At 32.7% G+C, this 15523-nt stretch overlaps 1 protein-coding gene across 3 annotated transcripts; it reads right to left on the bottom strand.

Moving 5' to 3' along the window:
- Nucleotides 1–1918: 1918 nt before the first annotated feature.
- On the bottom strand, nt 1919–15501 carry LOC148604917 (von Willebrand factor D and EGF domain-containing protein-like). Of its 3 annotated transcripts, none has more exons than XM_088549100.1 (18): nt 15388–15501; nt 13583–13768; nt 11776–11838; nt 10917–11281; nt 10188–10282; nt 9146–9467; nt 8848–8933; nt 8273–8351; nt 7502–7699; nt 6747–6949; nt 6228–6555; nt 5692–5847; nt 5230–5425; nt 4610–4800; nt 4069–4329; nt 3669–3696; nt 3016–3133; nt 1919–2143 (listed from the first exon to the last, which is right to left on the bottom strand). In XM_088549100.1, exons 1-18 carry the CDS (start codon nt 15458–15460, stop codon nt 2029–2031), a joined length of 3063 nt encoding a protein of 1020 aa, XP_088405226.1. In that variant the 5' UTR covers nt 15461–15501; the 3' UTR covers nt 1919–2028. The 3 variants fall into 3 exon arrangements, with proteins under 3 accessions (XP_088405226.1, XP_088405225.1, XP_088405227.1); XM_088549099.1 differs by having other exon boundaries at nt 3016–3136; nt 15388–15500; XM_088549101.1 differs by lacking the exon at nt 15388–15501 and having other exon boundaries at nt 3016–3136; nt 11772–11838; nt 13583–13670.
- Nucleotides 15502–15523: the final 22 nt, after the last annotated feature.

Raw genomic sequence — 15523 nt, 5'->3', positions numbered from 1 at the left:
AAACAATGTTGTTTTGGGTTTTGTCTGCTGGTACGACAGTATACTTTTCATGTATAGTAGACAATGTTTTTGCTACATCGGGGTCTTTGAAAACTGACGTAGCTTTGGCACTCATCGACCTACTTAAAACTTTCATTCGTTTCAAAATTAAAGACCTCAAGGCCTTTAACCGCTCTGACAAAGAATCAATGTCTTCTTGTTCTCGTTTTATCGATTTTCTTGCATAGTCCTCGACGGCATCTAAAAAACTTTAAAGTTATAATTCAAATTTATGGAGCGTAGTTTACGGTACTTGGGTCCTTTAGAAAGGATATTACGTAGAGATTCGTTTTCAATAATGATTAAATCTCCCGTAACGACGTGACCAGAAGGACAATATTTGAATGAAGAGCCTTTGCAAGAACAGTCAGGTGGTTTAGCCTTGAAGTCCTCAATATCGAGGTTCTGCAATAGCCTTTTATAATTGAAAATTTTGGATGCAATGGGTGAAGTATAGGAATATGAAATAATTGGTATGGATTTGTCTTTGAAATATGGGGGAATTTTGTTGGTAACGTTTTTGTGATGGAGGATGTTAGCCGAATTAATTGCTTCTATACCTTTGTTGACAAACGGTAGTGGAAGAAATGATCGTTTTTCTTCATCTTGACTTTTCACACAAACTGGTTTAAAGAGTCTGTGGAAACCAATATCCAAAATGATGGCAACAAGTCTGTATAATGATGAGGTGGGGTCAGAGACAGGAGTGTCAAGACTTTTTTTTGTAAAGGGAGTGTAGTAGAGTGAGAGGTATATAATAAAGTTTGGTTCTAATGTGATGAAGTCCAAGAGATTTTTGTATGAAAGAAAGGAGACCATCTATGGAGACATCATGTAACTTAGGTGACGTATAGTGGCGATGGCCATGACTCCTTTCCCCTCTTGGATTTTTGTCAAATAAATTCATCACATTTATGTTATTGTTATATTGGCTTGAAAGGTTTCCTGTACTTTTGATGTTGTCATTGCATCCGTAAGGTATTGCAGTACCTAGTCTGCGTATCCAGTACTCCTCTCTTTCCCTATGATACTTTTTACTTAGAACGGGACTGTTCGTAGGATGATAATTTTTTTCTAAAATACGAACTTTCATGGAGAGGATTGAATGATCTTGTTGATTAAAGTGTTGATAAACTGTCGAGAATTTGGTGGTGTTAATTCCCGAACGATGACCGCACATTCTTTTATTTAATCGTTCTTGCGTTTCTCCGACATATATTAAACCACACAAGTTGCATTCTAATCCATATATTAAGTTTGTTGATTTGCAACTTAAGTCATCGTGACTTCTTGTATGGAAGGTTTTGTTTGTAAGGGAACTGGAGAAGTAAGGGTCGGTTATAAGAATGTTGCATGTTTTGCTATTTTTAATACCACATTTTGATATGGAACAATGTGGTTCGTCATCGTTGTAGTCAAATATATCGTTTAAAGTGATGGAACATGGTTTGATTATTTTAAAATAGTCAGAATTTTGTAGTGGAAAAGATGGTCTGCAGACTGAACGTGTGATTGGGTACTTATAGTTGAATTGGTCGGGGCACTTTCCATACCAGATGTGACTGTGCTAAGAATCCCATCTGGGGACACCACATACTAACAAGACAACAGAGTGTCCGATCTGCTGTCAGGTTCGGGCCTTTTTATACTGGACGACGTCCGAGCCAGTTTTTCTTTCATTCCTCTTGTTAAAACCATTAGTTCTAAAAATTGTATTACTGGGTTGATGATACCCTCGGGGACAAAAACCACCAGCAGAGGTATCGACCCAGTGGTGTGAAAGAGTAATCAAGGGAACCAAGGTTATAGCGGTAATCAAAAGAATGTAATCCAGGGAGAAAGACCAGACATGGAAAACAGACACACACAACAAAGAACATAAAGTAACTAAAATCATACATACAAAGTAACAAAAGTAAAATATGAATATTTAAACAGTTTCAAAGATTATTTAACGAATTGGGAACTGTTCATAGACCATCTTTCATATCACGTAGTCTTCATTTTCTCACAAAGAAATATATTGCTGTCTGTATGCATTTGTCCTTTTGGTTGCATTTGTATGCATGCGTTGGGTAGACTAATAGTTGAATCTCGTACATATCTGCAATTAAAGTAAACCATTTAAAACTTTTCTTTAGCATTTGGTAGAGGTAAAACATTGTTCAATCATTTAAAACAACAATCATTTCAACTGCACAAATATTTTAATTTCATAACTACATGTATATAGTCTTAAGAGTTATTGATTCCCCATTAATAAAAGGTTAAAACATTTTAACATCATGAAATTTTTTATACAAAGACACACAATGCGCCATGAATGAGAACTAATGATCATTTTTGTGACAGAAGATACTATACTTGACAATTTCAAATATAATGATCAGTTGTGCAAAGCGGAATATTAGAACTAAGATAAGATTAGTGTTCACAAATTCACAAAATAAAGTAATTAAAAGTTTCATTTGTAAGCCAATGTTTACAGTTAACATAATCGTTAAAAATATTTACATTAAGAGGGGGATTGAAATGTACATCATATATGCATTAAGCTTATGCATTAGGCTTTTTCATTAAGCAAATATTTAGAGCGGACTGGGGTAGTATTGGTAGTAAAGAAGCCAATTTGCCAAAATGATTTGTTTGTGTAAAGATGTGAAATACAAATTCGTCAAGCTATTCTCGTCAAATAAAGTCATACATTGTTGTAGTATTTGTTAATACAGTGTAATACTTGTCATGTACTGCATATGCATTATTATATTATTATCGTCAGCATTAAACTCATAAAACTTTATCACTTTATACATATAAATATCTAAAGAAATATCAAATATTCGATGTTCTGTGTACATGCGTACATCCCAAACATATACCACCCGTGTACCTTTCTTTACACTGATTTTTGCATTGCAATCTCATATTTTTTTGTGAAAAATTGATTTTCATTAATGTCGCCATGATATTACTCACTTTTCCTTTGATTTGAACATTTTTTTAATAAAACAAATTATGACAACCAGCACAAAAACGACAACAGCTCCAACTCCAGCAGCTATGGGAATCAAAGGTAACTTTTTCTGCTCTGATTCTACTAAAATTGAAGTTATATGTGATTATTCACACAAAAGCTAGCAATGCAATACAATTTAAGGCAGGGATGTTATCTGAAGTTTTTGGTAATTGGCTGTAATTGAATTATTTAATATCTATCATTGTGTTTCCTGGTATAGAAAAAAGAAGACAAATCTGATACAAAATCAACTATGACAATGTAAGGTTTGATAACAGTACTTATCTTGGATTCTAGGATTTGTTATGTGGTACGTAAACAGTTCATTTATATAAATGATCTTAACCTTGCTTGGAATCTTTTGCTGGATACATTTGTGCAGGTAAATTGGTTCACCTGCACACCTTTTGTTTAAGTTGCCATTAGTTCAAGGAGTTTCTTTGTAGTTTTATTTAAACACACATGCAGTATAATAAAATTATCTTTCATATTGATGTTTGACTAAACCGGTGACAAATCAAATGTGTAAATGTTTTTCTTGTGTAAACTGTTGTACACATAACAGTACCGCAGCGAAGTGATAAAATAAGAAAATATTAATCGTTATACATACCGTCCTCTTCTTTAATTGGGCAACTATCCTGAAATGAATGTTTAAACCATGAATAACGGAATAACCATGGAAATCATTTGCCAAGATCGCATTTCTGATGGCCTCGCATTACAATAAAAATTATAAAAAATAATATGAAGAAGGAGTTTAGTCGATGTTTAATGGGACCATTTTATTCATAATGTAGAAGAAAACTAATACTAGATTCATACACATAACTCTATTCTTTGATAGGGAGGATCATCGTTTATATTTTAAACAAAGGTAACGTTATGTATTGCCTTTTCCCTTTTATTTTGTAAATTTATGTAATGTATATTTTATTGTTGTATTGAAAGACTGTTGTTAATTCATCTGGATTAAGGTAATAAAGAAACAAGAAACGCTAATGACTGTTTACCTGTTTCTCACACTCCATTGATGTTGAGTTACATAAATAACAGTTTGAATCGTACACAATAGTAATTACGGGATCGGTGTAACTTGTTCCGTCGTTTGAGACAGAAATACGATACCCCATTGCTGCCACAACAAAATCAGCTGATCGCTTCTTCCGTGATTCTGGTAGTTTGCATTTCATGTACTGCGGTGTAGCATAGGTTCCAGAGTGTGTAAAAGTTTCTCCCTCTTCTATCGTAGTTGTTGTGCCATTTTGTTTCAACTTGAAAAGAAAGTTTTTCGGAGCATAAAAATATTGTTTTTTTTTTAAATTGACACATGAACACTTGCTGAAAGTAAATAGTGAAATGAAGGAAATCAAATATAAAGAAAGTATTTTATTAACTTCCTATCAATCCATCATTTAAAAATAAAACAAGGAACATTTTTTTAGTTTAGGGTATGAATTAACACATGACATACAGTCTCAGATATTGATCAAAATAGAAGTATACCAGTTATGTATAAGTAGACAAACACGTATTACGGAAGGGAATTCATACCTTTAATTCTGTAAATTTACATCTAAAATCCGTTCCTTCTATGAAGTTATCACCATACAATAAGAAAGTTTTACATGGTTTAATGTTTGTGTCACATAGATCTTCAAACGCTTCCTTTATTACTCTGGGTGGTTGAGATCTGGTTCCATCACACAACTCTCCAAAAAAGCCAGGGTCACATTGACATTCACCTGATAAATAATATGATTTCAATATATCATTTCATATTATCAAAACAATGCAAAATGAATTCGACACTAGACAATACCCGAATATTGTGTTCAAAAGATACAAATATGATATCTGTAATCATCATCGCCTCAAATTAATTCATAACTATTTCAAAATAATAGATTTACATTGTACGTTTATCATCAATATTATTAGTGTTGTCGCCTTTTTAGTTTCAGTTATGTAGATAGGAAATATTGTGACTAAACAAAGATTTTAATGCACCTAAACGTAAAATAATTTTTAGTAACAGTTTTAGAATGTTAAATCATAACGTTTTAAGTAGCCCTCAAATTTTCTGTGCATTGCATTTAACTGTAATAAAGATTAATATTACTACATGTTCATCGAGCATATAGAAAAGTAGCCTTATAAATCCGGAAACCTACCTGCTTTACATATTCCATTATTTGAGCAATTATCGGGGCATGTTGACTCTTCAATTATTTCCGCTATCGGTTTGTTAACTCCAGTTGAGTTTGTGCTATTAGTTGAAGTTAGATTTTCTAAACGTTTGGATTCTTGTAGGCATGAACCGGCGTAGTTCTTGAGGGTTACTTTTATCCAACTGTCACCTCCAGTGTGCTAAGAAATAAAAACTGCGTTTCTCTAATTGTTGACAATGACACAAGAAATAGAATATCTTGTACATACATGACTTAAAAATTGTGATAAGCTTCAATTCAATTCATGCCGAAATCATGACAGAAGATCACGAGCCAATATCGTTAATGAAAAGAATTAGTCATTTTCTAAATAACATGTTACAAAGATGGAACCATTAGAAACAAATGATAGACATGCCATAAACGAACAAAAAACATGACACTGAATCATAACAACTGGAATACCTTGATATCAAGGATACATCCATTAATATATGGTTCTGTTTCAACATAGGGTACATATTCTGAGCAGATATCATATGCTGGCGTGGACATAAATTTTCCTTCACAATAAGATCGTGCTGTCTCTTCTGTCCAACCATTCTTCCATTCCACTGTTACCTATAAAGATACAATATAGTATTTTAATAATGTTCTCACGTCTATTCAATTCATTTATGTTTCATCGTTGTCATGTAATAAGTTTTGATATGTAAGATGGCGGCGAATTGCACCAATTTTGTTTTACACAACTAAAATAATCAAAATTAAAGTTAGAGAATACAATATTAGTTTCCTGGTAATTTACGTAATTTATGCACGCTTAATTATTATTTTCGTTCTCTTAAAAGTTTTATCTTTCATTACAATTCATTATTTCTAATGAATTGGATATCAATGCATTCATTTATAAATTGCCAATTGCATATACATAAAATATACTTTTTACAGTTACTTTTTACAACGATATTTTATAGTAATATATTGTCTGTTACATCTACCTCACTGGACAGTAAGGGTTCCTCGTCGGGCATTGGAAATGCAACAGGTTCATCATCTTCTTTACGAACTTCTCTTTTCCATCTTTGAGCTCTTCTTTTTTTTCGTGTAACTTCAGTTACACAATTAGCTGTGAATACACCAATGGGAGACCTTGTTTTCCTACACGTCTCCATAGCAGCGTCGAGTTCACAGTTGAACTCTGGACTCCCATGAGGAAAGGTGTCGTCGGGGGAAACACATTTACAATATTTCTGGCCAAAATATTCTGTTTTTTTTAATTTACCCTCTGGATCAAACAAAGTTTCAACTGCATATTCACCTGTTATCCTATTAATAATGATATTGTTGTTAGTGCTTTGTAAATGGTAAAATAATTCAAACGAAAAAAGATCTAAAAATAAATCAAGTCATATTACCACACTTATCAGACCACATTAGATTGACAACGTAATTGAACTACTTACTTTAGCAGGAGAAACCTATTCCATTGAAACCATACAAAAGACGTGAAAACTCACTTCCAAGAAGACGCAAAGACTTTATTTGATGTCACAGGTATTAGCTCTTTACGAGGAGTAAAATCGTCAGCGGCATTCCCATTATATTTTCCGCATATTCCTGACGTCAACTCCTGATCCAAAATAGAGGGAATTATGTTGATTCCATCTATCCAGTCAGAGCCATAGCTAAATGTTACCTTTGTGCCAGTTGGTAAGGTGATCTGAACAACAAATTATGAGATACTTAATTGTTTACAGAAGAGCTGTGTGTATATAAAAGTGACTATTTATTTTAAAACAAAGGACCTCAAATATCCATGTATTAACAGAAATCAATCTTATGTTATCGTAATTAAGTTGATAAAAACAATCACAACTCGGTGGGTGTTTTTAGAAAAGCAGAGGACAGTTACCCTACCGGTGCATCTGGTCCATGTTTCCAGTTTTTTGTGGAGTCGAATTCGCTCATATGCTTTTGTTACTTTGTATGTATGATTTTAGTTACTTTATGTTCTTTGTTGTGTATGTCTGTTATCTTTGTCCCTAGATTACATTCTTTTGATTACTGCTATAACCTTGGTTCCCTGGATTACTCTTTGCTGTATCTAAGTATGTCAATGCAAGAGCTTCAAGATAACAACAAATATATTTGCTTTCTTTGGTGATATGGGTAATGTCTTAAACTAGAATACAATATAATCCATTGTGAATTGAGTATTGTATCTATACCAAATGTTCACAACATTTTTATAGAACTGTACACAGATACTTACGGTGTATGCAGTATTTGTCTTTTGTATCACTAAACTCTGGTCATCACAGAGTCTTTGTATCATATACCTATTGACTCTCTGTACACCTTTGTAAACTGTTTTACAATAATTAGCAACAAAAAGGGAGTCTCCACTTCGAACTGCCACTCCACAATTACAAAGCACAGAACTGTAACATTGTTTAAAATATGCAGAGACCTTTGAAATAAAAAAAGCAATTATACTAATTTACTGATATTATATATAAATGAATATATTGCCTTAAATTTACAAACGTTTCCTAACTTATGATGTTTCGATTTTCGCAGAATGCTATCTACCTTATAATATCTGGAATACTCATAACTTGACACAGCCAAACTTTACTCATGTAAAGAAGAAGAAAAATAAATTATAAGAATGAATGTGGTTTAATCTAAATTATTCTCGTGCATTGTTTGATATGTTTTTACGTCAAAGCTAGTTTAGGTTTTCCTGTATACTGATATGTAATACACTACGATGTTATCGTAATATTTTGGATATCAAATGCATGTACTAGTATTCATCTTGCGTAAATTAGAGGAGTTAGGGTGACAAAAGGTCAAAACTGTAGAAAAGTTATCATTATTTTTCTTGTTTGGTTCTTGATTTTTTGTTGCTGACGTGTTTCATAATAATAAATATGCAAAGACTTGTATTTGTTCATTAAGTAACCCATAAATAGTCTGTAGTTAGTGAAAGTTCTGAATTAATACCAGAACTATGACTAATCATGTTGTAATATTGTACCTGTAGTGGTAAGCGGTTGTGCTTGTACATGATGTATTCACCTGCAGTCAATCCATTGGAGATTTGGAGCTCCCAATATCTAAAACCATAACGTGTTTCATTCATATATCAGGAAATGAAATCTTGTATGTAGAATTTCGTGGTTAGACATCATGTAATGACAATTTGAATATACACGTACTTTGTATCTGATATCAGTTTTGTGTTAAATGCGCAGGCGAATTAAATGTCTGCTACTATGTGTTATAGATGTAAGGTCTAAATTTTGTTATTTGAGAGAAATCACTTTTTTTAAAACTCAAAATTTTTTACTATTGTTTTATGTTAAATATGGTACTTTGTTTGAGATAAAAGAACAAAGAGTAATAAACTATTACAAATGAAAAACAGACTTCTCAATATAGTCATGAAAGAGGCAAATCGAATTTAGTTTTTTTGCACGACGTTTCAATTGCAGTCTATTGTGGGTGGTCGAGATTAAGTGTATCACAAATTCACTTCAACGTCGTAAATTATATATTGAAAAGAGTAAATATAATCAAAATGTTTGTATAAAAATAAAATTGCATTCGTACTTTCCGTCAAATGTTCGCATGTGAGGATCATTATATGAATAACAACTTTGACCAAGAGTCGCCACATCGGCATCTTTCACAATGACCTTCAATAAAATAAACAAATATAGTATAATGTTAAATATATCATGTGTTGCAAATAGGGAACATTGGGGTTAACTTGATGCAAAAAGGGGATTATACAAAACAATACACATGGTTGATTCATTGACTTACCGTCATGTTTCTATTGTTTCTTGTATGGACGAAAAAGCGAGTTAAGTATTCTACATGAAGAATAAAATATTTTTATGATTACCTTTATATCGGGTAGATGTATGTTCTTCCAGTAAATCAAATCTTGCCTTGGAGTAACTTCGTCTGAGTTATAAAGTCTAATAAAAACTAAACGGTCTTTCGTGTTGACAATTTGATCTGACTGCCCTGTTAATTTGATCATTTGTGTTTCATTCCATGACTTATAGGAAAACCTGATTCCACAGGTTTCAGCTTGAAACACAACTCCGTCTGCAGTGATTCCGTTTTTACATTGTTTCTCATCGGCTTGGTAACCGGGAATACCATTCAGCAGGACAAGTATGCATTCTTTAGTCTGAATAAATATTTTCTGTGCGTCTCTCCTGTAAGATATAACTTGCCATTTGTACAATTTATAACGCATATTAATTTTTAGCTTTCCTTTAATACTAAAAAAAAATCCCTACATGTATTAAAAATGTATAAAACTTTATGAGTTTGATGTAGTACGTCCAAAATTGATTTTTTTTTCAGAATAATTACATCGTCTTTTAAGAGTTATATGACACCATTTTCTTAATAGCTTAAATGCGTTGAGAGAATCAATATTAGGTCTTGATTCCTGCCTTGTTTCATATCCATCACTTTGTCAATCGAAATGTTTTTAAATAAGTTATCAATATAAAGCAATTCTGCGATATTTTTAAAGAAACCGTAGGTAATTTCTTTTAGTATTTTGGTTACATCCTTGTCTTTCTGACGACTTTTGTTGAGCACTTGAATTAGAAGAGAGAAGGTCGATTGTGTTTTTCTGTGCATGTACCTTATTTATAGTTATACTACCGCGTTTAATTCTAAATATTTGTTTGAGTGAATCAGAACGTTCATGATGTAATACCTCTCATAGACCCATGGACAAGGTGAGGTAAAAATTACCAAAATAAAACCAGGATGTCGGTCACTAAAACCGGAATACAACGAAAAAAGGAGGCTTTGACTTGTGAAAATATTAATATTCTTGAATAGAAAAATAACTAATATCGAATATACATAGAGTTCAATAAATAACAATATTCACGAGTACATGGTCTATGGTAGCTTACGCATGTTTTGGCCAGGAGCATGATATTGGCATCGTTAAATCCGCTGGAATTTCAATGTTTTTACCCTCTAAAACAACAAAATCATTCTGCTCCACCTGATATCAAAAACATTAAGAACTTTCGTTTAGAAGATCATCGTTGATATTCATCGAAAAGTAATAGGATTATTAAGTTGTATACTTTATACGAATTGAACAGAAAGTGATTAATTAATGTTAAAAATCACTAAATTCATTTCTAATTCTAATTTTTAAAAACATTTACAGCTGACATATGTATTTGTCCATGAAATTTCCTCTTTGCACGACGTATTGTTCTTGACTCCGTGAATTTACAGGAGGGAAAATTGTAGCGTTTTATCCACAAAGAGATCTGTATACCAAAAGGACTATAGTTACGTAAACATTAATGTATGTTGTCCCTACAAATTGTTTGTTCGATTGGTTTTTCTTGACATTTCTTCACCATGAATCATCTTTCCTATTCACAATGTTTGAATTTTATTTAGTGATAAAAACTTATAACCGTTTAGTCTTCAATTATGTATTTCATTAATATTAAATGACGGAATGAACATTTAAATATAAAGTAAAAGATAATGAAACAAATTAAAAACAAGTGTTTGACAAGTGTTTAACAAGGGTAACGTTTTTAGAATTCAACATTTACTAGTAAGTTAGTAACATTATCATTAAAACTAGAATGCATTGTAAACATGAGTATGCTAACCTTCAACCCTGCAAAAAAGTTATCAGATATTTGGGGTGGACCATATCCCGTAAATCCGTCACCAGTCACTTGTATGGCACATTTTACCAACATGTTTGGTTTAAAGAATGGTGTCCAATGCTCTTCAAGCATGCGTCCTTTACCCGCTAAAATATCGGCTTTTGACAAGTCTTGAACCGTGGCATCATCCATTTTGCGATTATTTACGTACCATCCTACTTTATACTGATGGATATCGGTAAGATCATTAGCATGACACTCGAATACAGCTTTACTGTACACCATTTGCATACCAAAGTCATTCTCACCTTCTGTTTCCATAGCGTTTGATTTCACATAAGGAGAAACTGTTACATCTGGATAGGCTGAAATGTTAAAGATTATTATTATAAATATTTTATTTGGCAACACTTGTCAAAATTTGTCAAACGCAGGGTCATTAATGGCGATATTCTGTGTTTTTTTCCATATGATATTTTAATAGCATATATTATTCTGCAATCAAAATGATTAGAGCTTGTCTAGTTATTTTTTTGCGGCTTTTAAATGCAATTTCTTACAGATTAAAACTTATTTTAATTCCCGTGTATATATGTGTACTGTCCGAGCTAAGTTGTATGAATAATAAGAGTCAGGATTTGTTTGTGCTTCAAATACAACAATAAAACCGATAAAGTGAAACGGTCGTTATGTTTTGTATGCTTTATACATTGAAAAAAATTAGTGTATTAGCTTCGTTAACAGTTTAGGCGTGTGAAACTATTTACATATGCTTGTAGGTTTTTGATGCGAGATCATCAATATATTCTGTTTGGTTAAGTGCGACAGAATGAAAACGGTATGTGGTGTACTTACACACCTGTACAGTTAGGGGTAAAACCTGTTTCCGAATATGTTCCTGTGGGGCATGGTGACTGGTCTCCTGTAATATTAAGTATGAATAGTTTTCTTTTAATAGGATAGAATAAACATGTATTGCTAATGCAACATATGTATTTGTACTTGAACTCATGCGCGTCATTTCATATACATTTTTATTCTTCGTCATATTTCATTGAGCGTAAAACTATATTTTGCAAATGCACGAAAAGTATTTTTTATTGTACCGTCATACATGAATCATTAATCATGTGGATATGTTAAAAGTGACAATAAAACATGTTTTAACGTGAATCACGTTTCCAAAAACAACCATTTAAGTTCACAAACTGTAAAATTAGGTTCACGACATTACCGATACAGTTGATTTTACTTTGATTGTTATCGTTACTTTAACAATGTTCAAGATAAACACGATAATAATTAATAAAGACTGATAACTACCGACCAAAATTTACATATTTAAGACATACACTTTTAAGTAGATCACTTTATATTTGGAAGACTCGGAAGAGCGATGGGAGCCGAAGTTCGATGTTCAACGTTGAAGTACATTTGATGTCTAAAATGCGCGGAAGTGCGTTGGTATACCCCTTTCATCGTCGCCACGAAATTTTACGTGCATATGTGCGTACAATGTTATAGCGAAAACTAACAAACTGAAAGTCATGAAAGTCGCTAGCATATTATTGCCTGTATAAACAAACGTAGCATGCATCATTACTAATTCTGAGTGTTAACAGTACATGTACATTGTATTTAATGCATTATCAAAACTTAAAAGATACTTAACTATACTCGAGATAATTCGATAAACATAAACTGTACTATCGGTTACACAAGATAGCGGATACTGAAAGTCGTATTTCATGCATCATTAAAACTATAATAGATATAATTCAAAGATTTACCGGGACAACTTTGTTACATGTATAGTTGTATTGAAAAACGGAAAAATGTTCCTTTTTCATAAATTTGATATCATGGATTTTTACCTTTTGAAAAAAAGACATGCTTTCACAAGGAATCATGGGGCGTATTTTAACATTTGAAAGGCGTAATATATTGCCAAAGTTAAGGTGGACCAGACTGGCAGGTTTCTCTTCATAATACGTATAGTCCGTTAATCAATCAAATCTAAACTTCTGTAGTATCACTCATTCTTTGATAACCTTAGCAGCGGGGTGTAAGATGACACCCATGCAGAAAAAAAAGCGCTGTCTTCTACTACATTACATTTGTTTTGACAAATTCTACAGGTATTATTGATGAGTTTCTTTTATGTAGTTTATACGCTAATATAGAAATCTTAAAGCTATCCACAACCATTCTATAGCTAAGCTGGTCAATTTTTCATATTAAAGAGTACCCGTTCTTCTAATAGACTGATTTTTTGTATTTAATGTTCAACTAGGTGTAGGAAAAAAATTAGAGAAAAAATATTAATTTTGTTTTTTATAATTTCTTCCATAGTTGCAAGTATGAAAGCAGTTTTTTTTCTGATTGCATCTAGACTAATTTCATATTGTAATTTCAAGCCAATCGTAGATTTACAATATCAACGGAAAAAATCTTGTTGATAGTTAAGAAATTTCAGCGAAGTACAAAAAAAACCGCACCTCCTCGTAGTGGCCAGCGCATTTATTCGTTGATATTGGCAGTCAACAATCATGTCTAACCGTTGTAGTTCAGCGGGATCATAAACGCACTTCGGCGTACTACAATTGCACCTCCAGGCAAACATCGTACCTCTGCGTCCCATTGCGGTTCCGAGTCATATATCTTACCAAAACAATACGCAGCAAAACAGCCAGTGACGGGTTTAAGATGATAAACAAAATAACCGTCACACCCTTTGATTTGTATTGTGTGCTCGGCATGCTTGCAATTGCCGTCATAGTTTGCCTCATAAACAGTTCGTGTTATAGTCTCACCCACTGCAGGGAAAACATTTTCTCCATCTGGAATACCATCTGAATTGTGAAAAAAAGGATAGTTGTAATTTTTTTTAGATTTACTTTGTGAATATCCGTGATATTCCTAATTATGTTGATATAATGCTGTTGATGAAAGGATACTCCTTGACAAATGTGTACAGGATATAGAACTTGATTCCACTGCGACGTTAATTTATTGGTATTATCAAATCCCACAAGATTTATAACAAACAAAAAGTGGAGACTCGTGCTTTCTTGGAATAGTCATATAATTTATAATGGATGTAATCTTGTTTTATTAAATTTAGAGTTCTATTTCGTAACATGCTTACCTGTTCCTATATATATATTGGTCTATTTGTACCACACCTAAATCCACCCACAGGACATTCTACTGGCATTTTTTCACCCGCGCCACTGGTAACACGGTACCATCCTTCTACAAGGAAATTGTCACAAACACCCTCCCCAACCGTTTCGTGAGAAATAGAACGCTGCCACTCGTCGATAACCTTATTTGTGCCACAAGGGTCATCTTAAAAAGTCATCAATAGTCATTAAATACGCAGGTAGTTTCAGGTTTGGAAAATGAATTTTCGAGTACGTGATAGAGTTTGTATTATGAAAACGAAAGCATTAGTAGTAATGGTAAATGCTGGTGAATATTAAGTTGCAGTCTATATAAAAATAAGACAGAAAATTATTCATACATGTCTAAAATCAACCGAATTCAGTTTTATGTCGTGTTCAGTATCAGTAAATGATAATATAACCAGTCTTAGCTTTTCCATGTAGTAGTTGCACTCTTGAGATAAGAATTATACAGGTGAAAGAGTTATCAAGGGAATCAAGGCTATAGCGGTAATCAAAAGAATGTAATCCAGGGAAAAAGACCAGACATGGAAAAGAGACATACACAACAAAGGACATAAAGCAACTTAAATCATACACACAAAGTAACAAAAGCAAATGAGCAACTCGGATTCCAATAAAACTCGGAGCATGGACCATGTGCACCGGTAGGGTAAGCGTCTTCTGCTTTTCTAGAAACACCCATCGAGTTGCTCATAAAAAGTCAAGTCCGGAGTAGACAAACGAGGAAAGGAAAACTATGATCCGTTGAATAAATCAGTTTTCATGGTGCAGATGGATATACCATAACGATCCACGAGCTCATGATGAAGACCATAAAACTTCTGTAGTGATAACTTCAATCTTGTAGCAGTATAAACCAGAAGCCTATCTGTTAGATTTGTAGCGCTATACAAACATATATTATTTATAATTTTTATCTAGAGACACATTAGCAATCATATATATTCCAATAATAGAAATGTTGATCATGATTTATTTTAAAGATGATGTTGAATTTTACCTCCAAATATCCATATTGAATGGGCACTTTTATTCATTTACTGCAAAGATTTAAAAACAAAAATATTGAATTTCAATTTAAGAAGCTTTTTTTTCTTTTTTTTTTTTCTTTTTTTTTTATACAAATAAGAATTAAATAAACCTGAAACTAAATAAAATAACACGAAATTAAATATTCGTTATGAATTTGTATCAACTAGGTTTCTAGAAACCAACAAATATATTTTGTTTTATTGTATGCATAAATACAATAAATATTTCGTGTATATAATAACACTAACCTGAGGCATAGGTTCCCCCAAAAACGAGAAGAAATTCCAACACGGTAATAGTAACAAACTGCTTGACTGCCATAACAGTTCATACACAGGCTAACAAGAATCAAGATATTTATATGTCCGAATGAGGAAGTGAATA

This window comes from Perna viridis, chromosome 10 (genome assembly GCF_037379345.1).
Source record: "Perna viridis isolate PV_CMFRI_1.1 ecotype Kerala chromosome 10, ASM3737934v1, whole genome shotgun sequence".
Classification (NCBI taxonomy): Eukaryota; Metazoa; Mollusca; class Bivalvia; order Mytilida; family Mytilidae; genus Perna; species Perna viridis.
This window is presented reverse-complemented; position numbering and strand designations above follow the sequence as displayed.